The 20,529-nt window shown below is 34.7% G+C and overlaps 1 protein-coding gene across 1 annotated transcript; it reads right to left on the bottom strand.

Annotated features, from left to right (window-relative positions):
• Positions 1 to 16,752: 16,752 nt before the first annotated feature.
• Positions 16,753 to 20,295, bottom strand: LOC137645205 (uncharacterized). The gene has a single exon (XM_068378026.1). It carries the CDS (start codon positions 20,293 to 20,295, stop codon positions 16,753 to 16,755), a length of 3,543 nt encoding a protein of 1,180 aa, XP_068234127.1.
• Positions 20,296 to 20,529: the final 234 nt, after the last annotated feature.

Genomic DNA, 20,529 nt, shown 5'->3' with positions numbered 1-20,529 from the left:
TGCTATGTATAAAGCAGAACTGTTGACATAAACTACAGAATTAATGCACCTCTCTCTCTCTCTCTCTCTCTCTCTCTCTCTCTCTCTCTCTCTCTCTCTCTCTCTCTCTCTCTCTCCTCGAAACGCATATCTGGTCCACTCAAGGCGTAAAGGAGAAAAATTTGGGCTGTGCTATTTTTGTAAACTTCCGTTGTTTTACTGCAGGTCTACCGGTGATCTAGAGCAGAATTTTTAGGATTTTAAAGTGACAATCCATGATCAGCAAAAAAGAAAAACATAACTATAATTTATAGTAATCTTACGTTTATACGCATCTATATATATATATATATATATATATATATATATATATATATATATATATATATATATATATATATATATATATATATATATATATATATATATATTATATATATATATATATATATATATATATATATATATATATATATATATATATATATATACATATATATATATATATATATATATATATATATATATATATATATATATATATATATATATATATATATATATATATATATCATCTCCTACACCTATTGACGCAAGGGCCCACTATTAGATTTTGCAAGTCGTCTCTATCTTGAGCTTTTAAATCAATACTTCTCCCGTCATCATCTCCTACTTAACTTTTCATAGTGCTCAGCCATGTAGGTCTGGGTATTCCAACTCTTCTAGTGCCTGGGGGAGCCCAGTTTAAAGTTTGGTGAACTAATCTCACTTGTGGAGTGTTAAGAGCATGCCCAAACCCTCTCCATCAACCCTTTCATCATGATCTCATCCACATATGTCACTCGAGTTGTCTCTCTTATAGTTTCCTTTCTAGTCCTGGCCTGCCATTTAACTCCCAATACTCTTCCTGGTGCATTTTTCTCAAATATACAAAATCTGTTGGATATGTGTTCAATGTTCTACCACGACTCGTGTCCATACAGTAACATTGATCTCACTAAATTTATGTATAACCAGATTTTTTTATGTAATTTCAGGCTATTAAATTTCCAAATTTTACCTAATCTAGCCATTATCTAATTCGTTTTCTTTTTCAATCTTTCATCAAACACAAATTCTAAAGATCCTGTATTAAAGATCATAGTTCTTAAATATTTCAATGACTCTACCTCATTAATTCTTTCTCCTTCCAATGATATTTCATCTTCCATTGCATATTTCGTTCACATCATCTGTTTTTTTTTTCTATTTATATTGAGTCTTACCTCATGTGATATTTCATGCAGTCTGGTAAGCAAGCTTTGCAAGTCCTGTGGTGTTCTGCTAATATGGACAGCGTCATCAGCATACTCTAGGTCGGCTAATTTCCTGTGACCAATCCTATCCAATCCTTTTCCACCATCCCCAACTGTTCTATGCATCACAAAATCCATGAGGAGGATAAACAACATAGGTGACAACATATTCCCTTAGAGTACTCCACTGAAAACTGGAAATTCATTAGAAATCCATGTTTTCCAACAGTTATGTAAGCGGATGAGCAACTTGGTGAAGTAACGAGAACGTTGGGTGTGGAGGAAATGCCTCCACAAATTTCGATGAAGTCACTGGCAGAGGGATACCGGATTAGGTTTAAGACGATAGACAAGATGTCTTTTAGGCTTTTACTCCTGATGCCTGGCAGATGATCTTTGTGAAATTTGTGTGGACCAGCAGGGGTCACTTGTCTCAATTAGATAGGCATTGTGCATCACAAGGGACTGACTAATCATTTAGCCACTGAATCCTCTATGAATTTAGTCAGTCTATGAAAAGCAAAACTGACAGAATATCCCCCAGTTCCAGGTTTAGCAGCGTGCTAAGAATATCTCGCTTTATAAATACTAAAGAAAAATTTTAAACTGGTAATTGGAATGTTAGAATCATTAATCAGATTGGGAAGTTACAACAAGTGGAGAATGAAATTGTGAAATATAGTTTGGATATCTTGGCCCTATCTGAAACACGGTGTAAGCAGATTGATAAAAAAATCTTAGATTAAGCCAATATGCATATTTATTCAGAAAAAATAAAAACAGACGAAGCTGGAAGAGAAGGGGTAGGAATGATGATGACACCAAGAGAAGAAAAGGCATCAACGGAATGGAGAGTTGTGGATAGTAGATTGTTACTAGCAAAGTTTAAATAAAATCAGTACAATATGCATATCATAGTTATATATGCTCAAACAAATGATTCCCCTGAAGAAAGGAAAGATGAATACTATAAAGAAATGCAGAGTGTAATAGATGAGGTCCTATAGAGAGATATGAAGATTGTGATTGGTAACTTCAATGCTAAAGTTGGAAGGAATTAATCAAGTAATAGATAATGTGATGGGTGTTGACAGTCTTCGTGAAGTTGTAAATGAAAATGGGGTACATTTTGAAAGCTTTTGTTCAACAAACAATCTTATTGGAGGTACTCTTTTCCAGCATAAGGACATCCACAAATATACATGGACTTCATCATGTGGCAATTACAAAAATCAAATAGATCACATAGCCATTAATAAAAAGAGAAGGAGGACTCTGAGAAATGTAAGAAATTATAGAGGCTCAGATATTGGTAGTGCTCACCAGCTTCTCATTGCCACACTGAAATTAAAATAGAAAGCACCATATAGAAATGTAGTTAAAATACTTAGGTTTGATTCAACTAAGCTTCTAAAAGATGAGCACAGAGAAACCTTAGCAATTGAATATAGAATTTGATTTGCAGTCTTAGAGACTTTAAGTGACTAAGAGCAGACAGTTAACGAAGAATGGTGTGATATGAGGAACATATATCAGTCAGTTGTTAGTAAAGTTTTAGGAGAAACCCATGGATATCAAATGACACTTGGGGTACTATAAAAAGGAGACAAAGACAGAAATTGATTGTTGAAAGTCTTAGAGGAAGTAATGAAAATTACAAGGTAGAGCATGCTAAGTATTCCGGTATTGATAGTGAAGTGAAAAGAAAATCCAGGAATTACTAGAGAGAATATTTAGACAGTCAAGCAGATGAGGGTTACAAGGCTTCGAGTTCAGGGAGTGGCTACAGTGTAAAAATTGCAGATAGTATTATTGATAAAATCACTACTGGGGCAAAGAAGTATATACCCATAAAAAAAGAGATAGGGATCTGTCAAAACAACCGAGGATGAAGAAAGGCAACGTTGAATGGAGAACGTTAGTGAGGTCATGAATAGGAGATATGAAGGGAATAACTTGATTGATATACCTGAAGCTGAGGAAGATCCTGATGTGCCCATGAATGAATTCAGTATGTTTGAAGTAGAATTCTTAAAAATCTCAAGTGAGGGAAAGCACCTGGATACGATGGAATAAATCCTGAGCTGATATTGGCTGAAAATGAAGTGACTCCCAGAATACCTACAAGATTATTTTGTAGAATGTAGCATGGACAGACAAAAACCTGATGAATGGGAGCTAGGAGTGTTGATGAAAATGGCAAAAAGAAGGAGATCTGCCTAATTGCAATAATTACAGAGGCGTCACACTTACGTCAGTTATCATGAAAATATATAGATTGCTTATTTTAAAGAGAGTAGAGAGAAAGATGGATGAAAAGCTGATCGATTAACAAGCATGATTTAGTAAAGATAGGAGTTGCACTGACCAACATTTGCATTTCAAGACATATTGTACAGGAATGTGTAGAATATAGGAATCAAATATTGATGGCATTTGTGGATTATGAAAAAGCCTTTGATATTGTGCACCGGCCAATTTTGTGGAGATTCCTACGTTACTATGATGTTCCCCATAATTATGTAAAAATTGACTAAGTCTGTTCATGAGCACAGTAAGTGCAAAATTAATGTTAGTGGAGCCCTAAAAAATGAATTTCCATTGAACAGTGGGACACTCTAAGGAAACATGTTGTCTTCTATGTTGTTTATGCTTCTCATGGAATTTGTAATGCATAGAACAGTTGGATATGGTGGAGAAGGATTGGACTGGATTGATAATAGGAAGTTAGCTAGCCTAGAGAATGCTGATGACACTGTCCTTCTTAGCAGAACACTACAGGATTTGCAATGCTTGCTTTCCAGAATGCATGAAATATCACAGGAGGTTAGGCTGAAGATAAATAGAAGAAAGATAGAAATGATGAGAACGTAGTATGGAATGGAAGATGAAATATCATTGGAAAGAGAAAGGATTAATGAGGTAGAATCATTTTAAATATTTAGGAACTATGCTCTTTAGTACAGGGTCTTTAGAATTAGATTTTAATGAAAGATTAAAAAAAGCACATCAGACATTGGCTAGGTTAAATAAAATTTGGAAAACCAGTCGCCTGAAATTACACACAAAAAATCAGGCTATATGGCAGTTTAGTAAGATCAGCGTTATTGTATGGACATGAGTCATGGCATGACAATGAAACAATATCCAACAGATTTTGAAGATTTGAGAAAAAAAAACATCAGAACATTGGGAGTTAAATGGGAGAACAGAATTAGAAATGAAACTATAAGAGAGATTACTCGAGTGTGTATGTGGATGTGATTATGGTGAGGGGCAGATGGAGATGGTTTAGGCATGTTCTTCGTATTCCTCAAGAGATATTAGTTCACCAGACTTTCAACTGCGCTCTTCAAGGCCCCAAAATAGTTGGTGCACCTAGACCTACACGGCTGAGGATTATGATGCATGAAATAGGAAATGAATCAAAAGTTCAGGTTAGAGACGACTGACAAAATCAAACTGAGTCCTTTGCATCAGTAGGCATGGGAAGAGATGATTATATATATATATATATATATATATATATATATATATATATATATATATATATATATATATATATATATATATACATATATATATATATATATACACACACACACACACACACATATATATATATATATATATATATATATATATATATATATATATATATATATATATATATATATATATATATATATACACACACAGTACCGCGACGAATGATTTGCCGCTAGCGTATTTCGTGCGATCGTGAAACCTACCACTAACTAAAATAATCTGTAAAAAAAAAAAATGGTTATTGATAGATATATGAAATTTTAACTGATTACTCACCAATCATCACCTAATACTTGGGAGGGCCAAACTTGTTCTTCTTACAAGGATCGAGTCATCTGGGCATGGAAGAAATCAAGTTTTCACAAAGCGCTGGGTCGATGCTTTCCCAGACCTCGCATATGGCGGCCTTGAGTTTTTCAACTGTAGAGACGTCCCTGTCCTGTAATTTGCATTTAATAAACGCCCAAAGGTTCTCAATAGGTGAGAGGTCAGGGAATTAGCTGGCCACTTATTTAAAAGCTTAATGTCACAATCAGAAAACCAATTAAGTATCAAAGGAGTTGTGTGGCAACGTGCCCCGTCCTGTTGAAAAGTGTCACAGCCAGTCTTTTCAAAACTCGCCTCTAAAACATCGTTCAGTAATGTATAATAAATTTGTTGATTAACCCTTACGTTCTTCTCAAACACAACCAACTCTCCAACACCACAAAAACCCACACAACCCCATACCATTACCCCCGCAGGGTACTTTTCACGCCTTTGGCCAAGCCTTTCGTCCTTCGGATTGGCGCGCGGACTACACCACACTTTCGAACAATAGCCAGAACTAACTAAGAATGTGGCTTCATCACTAAACAACACTCGTTTCCACTCATCTACACCCCAATGACCATATTCCTTGACAAACTCCTTTCTTTGAACCTTTTGGCCTATGTTTTTGACAGTAAACAGAGTAATGAAAAACTTGAACTTCCTCATTCCTGTTTTCCTGAGGCTAAACTAACTAGTTTAGCTTTTCGATCTCGTGAGATTAAAGCTCTGTTGGTGGACCTTGATGCTTATGGAGGTGTAGACCCAAATGGTATTTTTCCTTTGTTTTTTATAAAGACAGCAGATTTCTTAGCTCCAAAGTTATCTGTTATTTTGCGCAAGTTAGCAAGAAGAGGAGCTATTAGCACTTGTTGGAGAATTGTTAATATTACTCCTCTATGTAAATTTGTTTGTGGTAGCTCAAGTCCCACTGATTACAGCCCAATTTCCATAATTAACATATTATCTAAAGTTTTTGAACGTCTTCTGGCAAAACGTCTTAATAGGTTTGCTGAAGGTAATCATCTACGCCCTAGTTTGCAATTTGGTTTTCGTAAAGGCCTTGGAGCATGTGATGCCCTTCTTACAATCTCCCATGCTGTACAGAAATACCTTGATTGTGATCGGGAAATTCGTATGATTGGCCTTGATTTTAGTGCTGCCTTTGACCGTGTTAATCATGAGGCCCTTGTTTTCTAACTGAAACAGTTGGGAGTGGGTGGGTCGTTTCTTAGCATTATTATTGATTTTTTAAGGAATTGATCTCAAAGAGTTGTTGTTGATGGGCACCATAGTGATTAAAGGAATGTGATATCCGGTGTTCCACAGGGTAGTGTTCTTGGCCCATTACTTTTTATACTATATACACATTGACATGTGGTTTGGCCTAGAAAACAATCATGTTGCATATGCAGATGATGCTACTCTCTTTGCATCAATTCCATCCCCTGAATGTAGATCTGGGGTTGGTGAATCCCTTAATAGAGATTTAGCTAGAATTAGTGCGTGGTGCAAATTATGGGGTATGAAGTTAAATCCTAACAAAACTCAAAGTATGATTGTAAGTAGGTCAAGGACGGTGGCTCCTCAACATCCGGATCTCAGTATTGGTAATGTTTCTTTAAATTTGTATGACTTTTTCAAAATTTTAGGTGTGATTCTCGACAGCAAATTTACTTTTGAGAAACATATAAGGTCTGTGTCTTCTTCAATTGCACAAAAATAGGCTTATTGAGAAAGTCTTTCAAGATTTTCGGTGATCAATCTATTCCGAAGAAGTGTTTTAATTCTTTCATTCCACCTTGTTTTGGGTATTGTTCTCCTGTCTGGTCTTCAGCTGCGGATTTTCATCTTAATTTGTTGGACAGAAACTTACGGTCTATTAAATTTCTTATTCCTGATCTAGATATTAATCTCTGGCACCGTCGTCCAATTAGTTCATTATGCATGTTGCATAAGATTTTTCATAACTCTGACCATCCTTTACATTCAGATCTCCCTGGACAATTCTATCCTGTTCGTAATACTAGGCAGGCAGATAATTCTAATAGCCAGGCCTTCTCCATCATGAGGCTCAATACTACGCAGTACTCTAGAAGTTTTATTCCAGCTGGTATTAAGTTGTGGAATGATCTTCCTAATCGGGTAGTTGAACTTCAAAAGTTCAAAGTTGGAGCAAATGCTTTTTTGTTGACCAGGCGGACATGAGTCTTTTTATAGTTTATATATGACATATTTGTTTTTGGTATTGTTAATAGTTTATATATGACATGTCTGTTTTGACGTTGTTACTTTTTTAGAATGATTTAATTGTTAATTTGTTCTCTTCATTTATTTATTTCTTTATTTCCTTTCCTCACTGGGCTATTTTTCCCTGTTGGAGCCCCTGGGCTTATAGCATCTTGCTTTTCCAACTAGGGTTGTAGCTTGGATAATAATAATAATAATAATAATAATAATATTATAATAATAATAATAATAATTATGTTTAGCTGTAATAAGGGGCTTTTTCCGTGCAACAACTTTCTTGAAACCTAGGTTTTTGCTAAGGTACTTGCGCACAGTGCTAACAGCCACGTTTCTCAAAATTTTTGGGTTTTCTTCCTTGAATTTACGTGCACTCTGAGTAGGATGAAGCTCTGCCTCACGTTTCAACACCTTATGAGTTCGCTCAGACACTTCCAAAGGCCTCCCAGTGCTCTTTGAATGGACGGGTACGGTGGTACCCCCCAACGCCCTATACTTAGTGAGGATGTTCCTTATGGTTCTCAGCTTTACACCTGTTTGTTCACTTATTTGTTTATTTTTTAAACCTATTTTGTGACACTCTATCACTCTCACAATGTTCTCGTGGGATGTATAACCCGTGGACATTATTATTATGGTCACTACAACACTCTAAACCCAAGCGCTTAGGTCAAAAATTGGGTTTAAGCCCGCACAGAAAGTCTGACAAACGTTCCTCTAGGCCCTTCCGTGAGAGACTAACGGGTTAGTGCAGTCCACCCACGCACCCAGGGAAGAATTAGAAAGATGCCAATCAGTGATTTTTTTGCTCAGGTATCTTTCTAACGGAAGTTAGTCCAAATTTACCGCTTTTCACAGCTCTAGACTTGCCGCGCGTATTAGCGGTAAATAATTCGTCGCGGTACTGTATGTGTATATATATATATATATATATATATATATATATATATATATATATATATATATATATATATATATATATATATATATATATGTTTATATATACATACAAAGCTGGTCTATCGTAGAGTAAATATTGTATTCATGTATTTCATTTGTGTACTGCCAAGGTGTATAGCCAGTTCGTAAGGTGAGCTCTTCCCATGTAAGTATAACTAATTGTATGTAAATTGCGTAAGACTTTCGTCGTTTATTTCGTTGTATTTTTCTTCAATTCAGTTTTTGTAAATATATGTTATTTTAAAGAATTAACTTTTTATTTTACTTATTTTGCTATGAAGTCTTATGCAATCTGGAATAAGTGTGCTGTACAGTATGTAGCAAAACTGGTGATACTTTTTTTCAATTTTTGCTACGGACATGTGTTGTTCTTAAGCTGCCACTTACTATTAAAATTTATATTTCACTTTGTGAACATATGTATGTATGAGACAACGTTGGTCATTTATTATGGATAGTTCAATCATTGAATAATATTAGATTGTTAAAAAAAGATTTAATGCTAAAATTATACCTCAGAACAAAAGTTAAAAATGTTACTGTAGTACGAATCCATTTGTAAACGTGACTCCACCAGAGTCAGTGAGATTAATCTTTGAGCAGTCTGTCTAGATAGAAGAATTCAAACTGGGAAAGAGGACGTCTAGACTGAAAACAGTTTAAGCAGAGAGCTATAGTCAAACGATAACAATTTATGCATTTGAGGTATGATTTCTAAATTATAACTTATTCTTTGCTTATTTCGTTTTGTCAATAAAACAAACGTTAGGTAGGTTCATAATTTCAAAACTTGTAACAAATTATTACATGTCAGAGTTTAAACTGTAGTCAACGCTACTTATATAATTCTTGTCTCCCAATGTTTTTTTTTTTTTCTAGTTTAAATACAAATAAACAAATAAATAAATAAATAAATAATTAAGCAAAATGGAGATTTATCTTCACTATTAGAAATATAATTAATTTTTCTTTTCTATTATTTGTCTTTTACTTTACAAACGGAAGACTATAACCAGGTCAGACATTCCGCCACAGGTGTTATGTGCATATTCTGCAGAGACACTAACAATGCATCTTATATATTATTATTATTCATAATAATAATAATAATAATAATAATAATAATAATAATAATAATAATAATGGCGTTGATGATGATAGGATGGCTGTGGAGTCTAGGCCCATGCTATTGGCTTTATAACTCTTCGTATTCTGCGGTTGTGCAGCAACGGGGTCTCTCACCTAGGATGGCTTTTAAATTTTTCTCCATTTTATTGTTTAGCCATCAATAAATAGTTGTTTCATTGATGTTAAAACTATTGGTTATATATATATATATATATATATATATATATATATATATATATATATATATATATATATATATATATATATATATATGATCTGGCGAAATAAGCCTAACTAGAGTTACAGTTATCCAGTAGCTGTTGGGTAGCTTTAGCCATATTTGACAGATGACCTGCTTGCGAGAGTGCCACCGTGAGATTGCCAGTTGATGTCCGGTTAGACCCCGCCCACAACTATATTTCCGAATACGTTCTTTACATTAAATACATAACTATTTTGACTAAAAAGTCAGACTCATTAAGTATTTTTTTTTTCTATTTTGTCATTATTAAAGATTATTGGGTTAATTTTTCCATTATGATCTAGCTGTCAATTTGATAAAAAAATATTGCATAAATTCTTTAAAACCAAGCTTAATGAACTGTATATTTTATTGAGCGAAGTTTTAAATTGCTTCATCCCGGGAACCTAGTCTCATTAAAAGTGTGCAGAATGTGAGAGTTGCCAGTTAGTGACTTTCGAACGAACATCACTGAATTCCGGCTTCACAAGTTTTGCTGCATACTGTACAAACCATACGAACTTTGAACGAGGGCTTATGTATTTTTTTGTAGGTATTGCATCATCTTTGTGAGAGATTACTCATTAGTTATTTTTCCACTTGTTTGGAATATTCTCGTTAAACCCCAAAGTTAGTTTTATCTTTTTCTTATTGTTCGATGACAGAGGTGGGAGGAGCTAGCTGAGAGAGGGCAACCTTGCAAGCAGGGTCAGATCTCTAGATACGGCCCCCAAGCTTCTAGACCCCTGACCTAGAAAAATCTAGAATAATTAAGTCAATATATATTTGCCCCAGGGAGGCATAACAACAGAGGAGAACCAGCCTGTCTCAGTGCATGAGCCAATCACATCTCTCTCTCTCTCTCTCTCTCTCTCTCTCTCTCTCTCACTCTCTCTCTCTCTCAAGTGTTTGGCCTCTCCAAAGTGAATAAGTTTATAGCCTACATATATCGTTTTTAGTGTGTTAAAACGTCACTGAAACTTTGAATGTGAATACAGATTTATTGTGTTTTTCTATGTGCTGGTATTATATAAATTTTTTGGAACTTGCCCTAGGAGATTTATGTGTAAACGTGAAGTGTATTTATTTAGTTTGGCTTAACTGTTTGATTACCTTGTGTGATCCAAAACTCGTAAGTTTATCAGTTACTTTTGTGTAAATTTCAATAAGAGCTTAATCATTAGTGTTAAAGGTTGACTATTATCTATAATTTTCAACATCAAATATTTGTGTAAAAATTTAATTTCCAGTGAAACAAGAGACTGTATAAATTTTAGAGTGCAATACTCTCTTGTCTTAGTCTGAGGTTTTGTTCAGATTTAATATTCTGTGTCAAGTGATTATGTAATTTTCATAAGTATCTTTTTCTTGTCTCAGTGTAAGGTTTTGTTCAGATTTAATATTTCGAGTGATTTATTTTTAATGTAAATCTTTCAAAGTGTTGTAAACTTTAAAAAATATATTTATTTTTGTAAAGTGTGTATTATTTCGAACACTAGTATTTGTTACAGAGCTCCCTCGAAGTAAGAGAATGTATTGAATAGTTCTTAATAATGATTACGGAGTTTGTTTTGAGTGTAGGTAAGAGACCTTTGGATATGTAATGTATGGGGTTTGTAGGATGTCTAAATTATCCAGCATGATGTTTACCTGCAATTGATGAAGAATTATTAGTAATTATTCCTCAGCTGATGCCATCTGCGGTTGTCAATTTTTCTCGGTGGGATTTAATAATACGTTGGTATTCTTAAAAAACAAGTTTAATAATATTTTATGACTACATTGCTCTGTGACAGCCAACTGCCAAATGTGTGGAGCCTCATAAACAATCTGATAAACAAAAACATTGCCAAACAACAAAAGAGCATCGCTCTCAAAAGATTTAAATCCTACTCCAGTACAATACTATAAAGAATCACATCCTATCTTTGAGGTAATTAATAAATGCTTGAATCCTAATATCAAAGTAAATCATTTCACTTATGTACAAAGCATAACATGTTTTATCTATGCAATATGATGCAATGTTGCGCAATACATGTAACACTTGTAATAATACAGTACTTTATTACAATAATACATAACAGTCTCCTCCCCCTTAACTTGACATTGTAAAAATATTCATAAATCTAATCTCTCAGGGGGCTTTCCTCTATTAATCCTATTAGGAAGCACTTTGACCTCCTCTTGTACTGGTATATGAATTAGTTCTGAATCTACGTTTGATGTTGGAGCATCTTGGTTAATATTTGACTCATTTGATCTAACTACTTCTTTAAGTTTCTCATCTCTAACATTCACATGCTCTACTGTATTTCTTTTTAATGGCTGATATTGATCAACATGACGTTTTACAACAATACCAGCAACATGAACATCATAATGTTCCTATCTCTCTTACAATCTCTCTGGTACCCACTTCTCTGGAGTGATGTACGATCTTACCATGACATCAGATAAAGGTAAAAAATGTCTTACATTAGGAAGCTTCACTACTTGTTAATACCCTTTATCTTCTAAATCACTTTGCAAACTTGGATACAACAAATCTAACTTACACCTTATCCTCCTCCACATCAACAAATTTGAGGGTGTCACGCCTGTTGTGCTGTGTGGTGTTGTTATATAAGACAATAAAAACTTTGATACATGCAAAAATATGTTACCTGAATTTGCTTTTCTACACTTTGTATTGTGCTTAAATGTTTGAATGAATCTTTCAGCCTCTCCATTGGTAGATGGATGATACGTTGCTGAAAATGTATGTTTTATACCATTGACATTACAAAATTCTTTAAACTCTTGTGAGATAAATTGTGGACCATTATCTGTAACAATTTTTTCTGGAATACCATGTGTAGAAAAAATTTGCATTAACTCTTTTATTGTGGCAGAAGACGTTGTTCTCTTCATAGGGATGATTTCTGGCCACTTACTGTAAGCATCTACTACTATCAAAAACAAGTAATTTAAAAAAGGACCTGCAAAATCTATATACACTCTTTGCCATGGATACCTTGGTAACTCCCACAGGTGCATTCTAGCAAATTGAGGATTGTTCTGTTGCATAACATAATTCATACAAATCTTTATATACTGTAAGATTCCACATCTTTATCTACACCTGGCCACCATACAAAAGTTCTTGCAATTGAGTTTGATCTTACAATACCTTGGTGATCAGCATGTATTTCAGACAAAACCTTATTTTTCAGTGAATTAGGAATAACTACACTTGAACCTCTCATCACTATTTCTTATGTTACACTCAGTTCATACCATATATCCTTATATGGTTTACAATTTTCCTCTTTTCCACATAAGTCCCTACCTGTCATTAAACTTTCTAAAACCTTACTAAGTACTGGGTCTCTCTTCGTACTGTGTGCTACATCCTTTGCAGTTATGGGTACATCATATGCAGAAATTGACAGAATACTGTCATCATACACTTCTGGAGCTTTGTCTATGGGTAATCTGGATAAAGCATCTGCGTTACCCATCTGTGATGTTGGACGGTATTCTATATCATAGTGGTACGCGGCTAATGTAATTGCCCAACGTTGTAGTCTTGCAGCTACTAACGTAGGTAAACTTGCTTTTGAACAAAATATTGCTAATAAAGGTTTATGATCTGATACATATGGATTTTTTTTAACTCCATAAACTAATGTTAAACCTTCCTTTTCTATTTGAGAGTAATTCCTTTCTGCCTTGTTCAATACTCTAGAAGTGAATGCAATTGGTTTTTCTATTCCATCTGGCATTACATGAGATAATACAGCACCTAAACCTATGTTTAATGCATCACTTACTACTTTAACTGGTAAATCCATTTGATAATGTACTAGGAATGTAGGTTATGTTATTTCCTGTTTGATTCTTTCAAAAGATTCCTGACACTCTTTTGTCCACTTCCATTCTACACCCTTATTCAACAAATTATACAATGGATGTGCAATTGTAAACAAATTCTGAATGAAATTCCCATAAAATGTTACTAAACCTAAAAATGATTGTAATTCCTTTATATTTTCTGGCAGTTTTGTTGATTGTACAGCTTTAATCTTCTCTTTAGTTTTGTGAATACCTTTGCCATTTATTACAAAACCTAAGTATTCCAGTGAATCAACTTCTACAATACATTTGCTCTTATTTACTCTAATATTATGTTCCTTCAACTTCTTCAGAACGGTTTGTAATCTTTCTCTATGTTCTCTTGTGTCTTTACCAGCAATTAAAATATCATCTATAAAAAGGAATACTCCTTGCATTCCTGAAAAATCTTATCCATAGTTTGTTGCCATATAGCTGGACTACTTGCAACCCCATAAGGTAATCTCTTTGGTCTAAACCAGTGATTCCCAAACTGGGGGGCGCGCCCCACTAGGGGGGCGTGAGGACGATACAAGGGGGGCGTGAAGTCATCTGCTCGAAATCACTTGGTTAATATAATAATAAAATCATTAAAAGAACAAATATCTGTCATTACATACATGCATCCATCTCACTAAATTTGACCAGAAATTGTGCCTTAGTCTCATAAGTATTTCCAAATATTATATGCTATGTTTTCAAATTATCAATTCTTAAAATTGCAACTCAATTTTACCAATTTGCTAATGTTCAAACTTTTTTTCGCTCACTTTGAACCAAATGTTTCGTTTTTAGTTACTAGAATGTACTATTATTTGTTTTAGTGGCTTTTATTATTTAAATGTAATACAAACAGAAATCTTTTTTCCTGTAAAATGCTAAGAAATAAATGTAAGAATCATTTCATATAAAAAAAAGAGAGGAGTGGGGGCGTACGGGTATACTGGAAGCAAAAATGGGCGTCAGGTAAGGTAGTTTGGGAACCACTGGTCTAAACAAACCTACGGATGTATTTACTGTACATAATTCTTGTGAAGTTTCATCCATGGGAAGCTGTTGAAATGCTTGTCTTAAATCTAATTTACAAAAAAACACTTCATCGTGACATAGTGGCAAACACTAAGGGATGTTGAGCTACTTGCAGTTGTGGATTCAACGTTACTTTGTAATCTCCACATAACCAACCTGTCCACTTTCCTTCACAATAGGAACTAATGGTGTAGCCCAATCTGAATATGTAACCTTCATTTTCTAATCTCCTGTTTTCTGTTTCAACTGCACTTTTCAATGCATATGGTACTGGTCTGGGAGCACAAAATCTAGGAGCACTGTCAGGTTTCAAAACTAAAATTGCCTTTGCGTTCTTCACTGTACCTACTTTATCTTCAAATACGTCTTGAAACTCTGATATGATATTATCCACAGATATTTCATTTTTGTGTTCATCTTGTCTACCTGTAACTTTCAAAATACTAGGCCAATCTAACTTCAAATACTGTAGCCAATCTAAACCTAGCAAAGTTTTTCCATTACCTTTTACAACTGTTAATAGCATTCTCTCTAATTTCTGTTCTTTGTACTGTACTTCTACGTTCGAAGCACCTATTACCTGAATATCAAAACCATTATAACCTTTCGAAACTCTATTTGTACCTTCTAATAACAAATTAGGAATGATTTTATTCGTTTTCTCAGACATAATTGATACATCGGCTGCTGTGTCAACTTACATCAAAATGGGTTTAACATTTATAATTACTTCTACCATGATATGTTTCTTTGCACCTTTGTTGACGGAATTAATGCAAACCGCAAAATCAGTTTCTGACCTAACTTGATTATCATGAACATTTTCCGCATTATTCTCTTAACCCATAGTATCAACTGTAGCATTTATTTTCTTTGAGTACTGTTTAGGGAATCTACAAGCAGTTGCAAAATTACCCTTCTTTTTGCAATTCTGGCATGTCCAGTAGCAGGGCATTTCTTTGCTTCGTATGCAAGATGATCAGTTTTACCACACCTAAAACACTTGGGTTTTTCCTGTTGTTTCTGTGTATACAGTAGGCCTGATTCTGATATTTATGAACATTAGTTGTAGTGCAGGATATATAAAAACTTGGGCTGCCTTGCTGTATCTTTATTGATCTGATTCAGCCTGTAAAGCATGACAATATAAATAGGTATCCCAAACATGATTTTCACCACATTTAACAACAATACATTTAATAACATCACATTTTATAATATATAATACATTAACAATAATACATAGTCATAGTGCAATGAATAATAATAATGCAAAATGAACAGCACACGACAAATGCATACCCGCTCAACTTACAATGTGACCGCCCATTCTTAGCCATGGTAATTAATTGAATACGCCATCCGTCTATACACTGCCACCGACACTTGTCAGTCATAACACCGTCCTGCACTGCTTCCCCGTACCAACATAAAGAACTTGCTTGAAGGATTTTCGGTATCAGACCATTACAATTTCTCGTGCCTGTATCATTATGTTCCCGAATACAATGACAATACGAACATTAATGTAAAGTTTACTAATAAAATTTCATAACAAATGCAGAACCAGCTAATTATAATTTACACAAAAAAATAACACTGCATCCTATGACATGAATATGTCAATCACGAATGGAAATTACACTACAAAAATCACAACAATGACAACTGAGGCGGTGAAAAGTACAACTAAGAAAATCCCAAGGATGGGAGAAATTTGCGACAGTCTCTTATCCTTGGAGAAATCCGACAGTCACTACAAATGCCGCTTCTAACTAAAGCAACATGTTCAGTAATTTCGAGTTTTCCAAAAGTTACAATATTACTAAATACAATCCCCAATATTAATCCAACTTAACATGTACATGAATTTCATTAACTGGAATATTACTATAACCACATAAATACAAACTATTATGATGATGATCATAATATACTCCCCCCACAATAGATTAATGCCACTTTAGTCTACTGTTCTTCCACCGGAAGTATCACCACTAATCTATGCACTGATCTGGTCATTAGTTTATCAGGTTCTCCCACATACCGTTTTCCAAACTTATTTATCTTATATCTGAGTATCACATCCCTTGTTTTACCATCTCTTCCCTGCATCCCTTCTACCACTTGTGCTAATTTCTATTCTCCTCTCAATGCATTTTGGTCATTAACAAGTACAATATCACCCTTCATTATACTTCTTACATTTACATGCCATTTTTGTCTTACAATAAGAGTTGGAAAATTTTTCATCCATTTATTCCAAAACAAATCTACTATTTTCATCTTAAATGCATATGAATTATCAAAATTAACCCTCTCATTCCAAAATCCACAAGGAGTTTCGATGGTATATCGACCCAATAGTAAATCATTAGGTCTTAACACAGTCCCTTCGTTAAAGTTTTCCCCTGGTTTAAACCCAATAGGCCGTTCATTCAACATATTGGCAACTTCATACATTACAGATTGTAGTTCCACAAAAGATATGACTGATTCACCTATGATTCTGGTAAGTGACCTCTTCATCAATCTAATTAATGACTCGCTACAAGCGTTTTCCCATGGGGCATCAGCAGATTTATTAAATACCCAGGTTAAACCTTTAAATTTTCCAAAGTTAAACACAAAACCTTTATTCCAATGAGTAACCATTTCTCTCAACTCCTTGTTAGCAGACACCAACTGCGTACCGTTATCACTGTAAAGCTTCTTTGGAAAGCCTCTTAGACATGTGAACCTTTTCAGTACAGTAAGAAAGTTCTGAATATCATAACCCTGAATATCATAACCCTCAGAAATGTCCAAATGTACAGCCCTTGTAACCATGCAATTTAAAATTACTCCAAATATTTTCCTTTTCACTCTCCTTTTGACAGTATCACAAACCCAGAAAGAGCCAAAAAGATCTAGGCTAACATTATGCCATGGAGGGCATGGTTCAAGTCCCTCTTTTGAGAACTCTCCCATAGCTTGTGATGTACAGATTCTGTCTATTCTTCGACACACTACACACTGTTTTCTAATAGACTTCATTGTTTTCCTTGCTCCCAATATCCAATATTTCACTTGAGCTCTAGCAAGACTTGATTCAACTCCACTGTGATCCTTTTGATGTATGTGAGACAGGTATATTAAAGAGAATGGGTGCTTTGGTGGGAGAATTATAAACTGATTTTGATCCCAATTGTCCTTCAACCACTCGGACATCCTGCTACCCACTGTGATTATGCCATCCTCTCTCGACACTGATCCTAAACGTCTATACCTCTTTTCCCAGTCTTGTGGCAAACTTGCTTGAGCGTTTTTGACGAAATACAACTCTGCTTGCTGTATATCTTCTGTACTAGGATCGCACAATATAGCCTTAAACGATTTTTTCTTTATTGCACTAATAATTCTAGCCATTACTGATAACAGTCTTTTCACATTGCTAAATCTTTGAATATCAATCAACTGGCTACTTGAATTAATTTCTCCTTCATTTAAGGCCCCTCTTGCAAAAACAACATCAGGAAGATCAGGTACTGTACTCTGTTTTACAGGCCATTCCGAGGAATCTTGATACAGGAATTCTGGACCCTTTTGCCAAACAGATTCTGTGTCTAATTCTCTGGGGTTACATTTCCTAGTAGTCAAATCAGCATTGTTTTCTTCATCATAAGTTAATCCTTCTTCAATGAGTTTGAGCTCCCTTTCTTCCCTAATACTTAAATTTTCTTTTACTGAACATTCTCCACATTTGCAACCTCCACATTTTGGGATACACTCCGTTCCCAAACTTTCATCTAAGAAATAATTCTCCACTAATTTACCCACATTTGGTTTAGCCCTGAAATGCCAATCAGTAGTGTCATCGTAGCTTATATGATTAATTTGAACACGGTACTTCTTTTCACCTTCCTTCTGTTCCAATCTACCCCTAATGCAGAGTCCAAAATCATTGGACAATAATTGAATATTATCTACTGTTTTTATGACTTGTGGCAATAAAGTACAGTAATCTGATCCTATTAGCAGCTCTATACGTCCCTCCGGCCTTTGAAGGTATTTCTCCTGCACTTCCAGTCTTCTTGCTATTTCTCCCAAATCCATATGATGATGATGAACAGCAGTTATCTCAGACACGCCACAAACTTCTATAAGTTTTTCTATTCCTGCTTGATCCCTTAATGATACTTCATAAACACAACTATCCAACTCCTCTGTGTGATCACCAACTTTAGTCATAGTTAATTGTATAGGAATACCTTTGAGTCCCAGTTTCTTTGCCATTCTAAATGTAATTAAACTAATGTTACTTCCTGCATCATACAGCGTGGGGATAGACTTCCCTTCACTGTTAACAAACCCAGTCATCAGAATTGCACCTTTTTTACTTAAATAGTTACTTGTGGCATCAATTGTTGAATAATTTGGATTGTTAAATAGTGTGTGTAAACTTGAATGATGATGTTTGCCACACACCTCTCCATTCACCTTTACCCTACATGTAAATCGTTTCTCACAATTCCTCGAGAAATGTCCTGTACGGAGACAGGCGTAGCAAACACCTTTTTGTCTTAAAAAGTCCATCTGATTTTCAGCTGACCATTGCTTAAATGTCATACAATCCTTCAATTCATGAGATTCACTATCATGGACAGGACAATTTTTTCTTTTCTGATCACTGCTATACCTTGTTCTATAAATTCCACCTGTATTTTTTCCTTCGCTAATGTGATATAAACTGGTTAAACATTCAGACAATTTATTTTGAAGTTTCTCTTGTCCTATAGTCAACAATCTTATAGCTTCTGCTAATTCATTTTCCTTTGCAAATTCCCTTTCCACAGTATGTACTGTTACCTTAGTCGCACCACTTCTTGAATTATCTTGTAAATACTCCAGAGCCTTGCGATGATCTGTCAGAAATGTAACCAAATTCTTAAATTTGTCCGAATTTAATTCCTGCACTTTAATGGCCCATTCTCTTTTTAACACCAACGGCAGCAATCTTTCTACTTGGGTTAGTACAGTAGTATTCTCCAGTTCGGTAGTCAAGTTTAAATTACTTACATCTAACCACACCTTTTCTACTGTATTGATTAGATTAATTAACTTTCTGTCATCACCATCATTAAGCGGTTTATATGCCCTTATATCTCCTAATATCGCATCGATCAGTTTTCCTTCATTACCGTATGCTTCATTTAGTCTATCCCACATTCGTTTATAATCATCTATATCCTCCACAAGCCTCCTCGGTTCCCCTTCTAATGATATTCTAAGTACGTACGGGTCTTTCCCATGTTGTGACACAACTAGTCTTTCATAATCTCTTACAAAAGCAGGAAATGCTCTCACTGAACCACTAAATTTGGGAGGCTCAAGTTTTTTCAAGGCAAGCACAGTATTATTTATCACTTTTGTCTTTCCCTTTATCACGCCAAGTAATGAATATTTTATAGTTTCCAATTCCTTGATATATTCCTCATATTCCTGACAAGATTCGCCATCCTTTAATTTTTCTATCATTTGTTCATTGATAACATCAACCTTTTCGAAACACTCACTAACCTCAGTGTACAACACTTCCAATGTTTCTATCGAGTCTCCTCTTCTCTGTGCATCCTTGAATAATCCAACCTTCCAGTTGAACCTCCTCTTGGCTGTAGTGCGTTCCTTCTTCAGTTCCTCCATGGCTGCTAAGCGAAATTGCTGAATTGTAGTGCAGGATATATAAAAACTTGGGCTGCCTTGCTGTATCTTTATTGATCTGATTCAGCCTGTAAAGCATGACAATATAAATAGGTATCCCAAACATGATTTTCACCACATTTAACAACAATACATTTAATAACATCACATTTTATAATATATAATACATTAACAATAATACATAGTCATAGTGCAATGAATGATAATAATGCAAAA

Source organism: Palaemon carinicauda, chromosome 8 (assembly GCF_036898095.1).
Source record: "Palaemon carinicauda isolate YSFRI2023 chromosome 8, ASM3689809v2, whole genome shotgun sequence".
NCBI lineage: Eukaryota > Metazoa > Arthropoda > Malacostraca > Decapoda > Palaemonidae > Palaemon > Palaemon carinicauda.
Note: the sequence above shows the minus strand (reverse complement) of the source record. Positions and strands in the feature narration are given on the sequence as shown.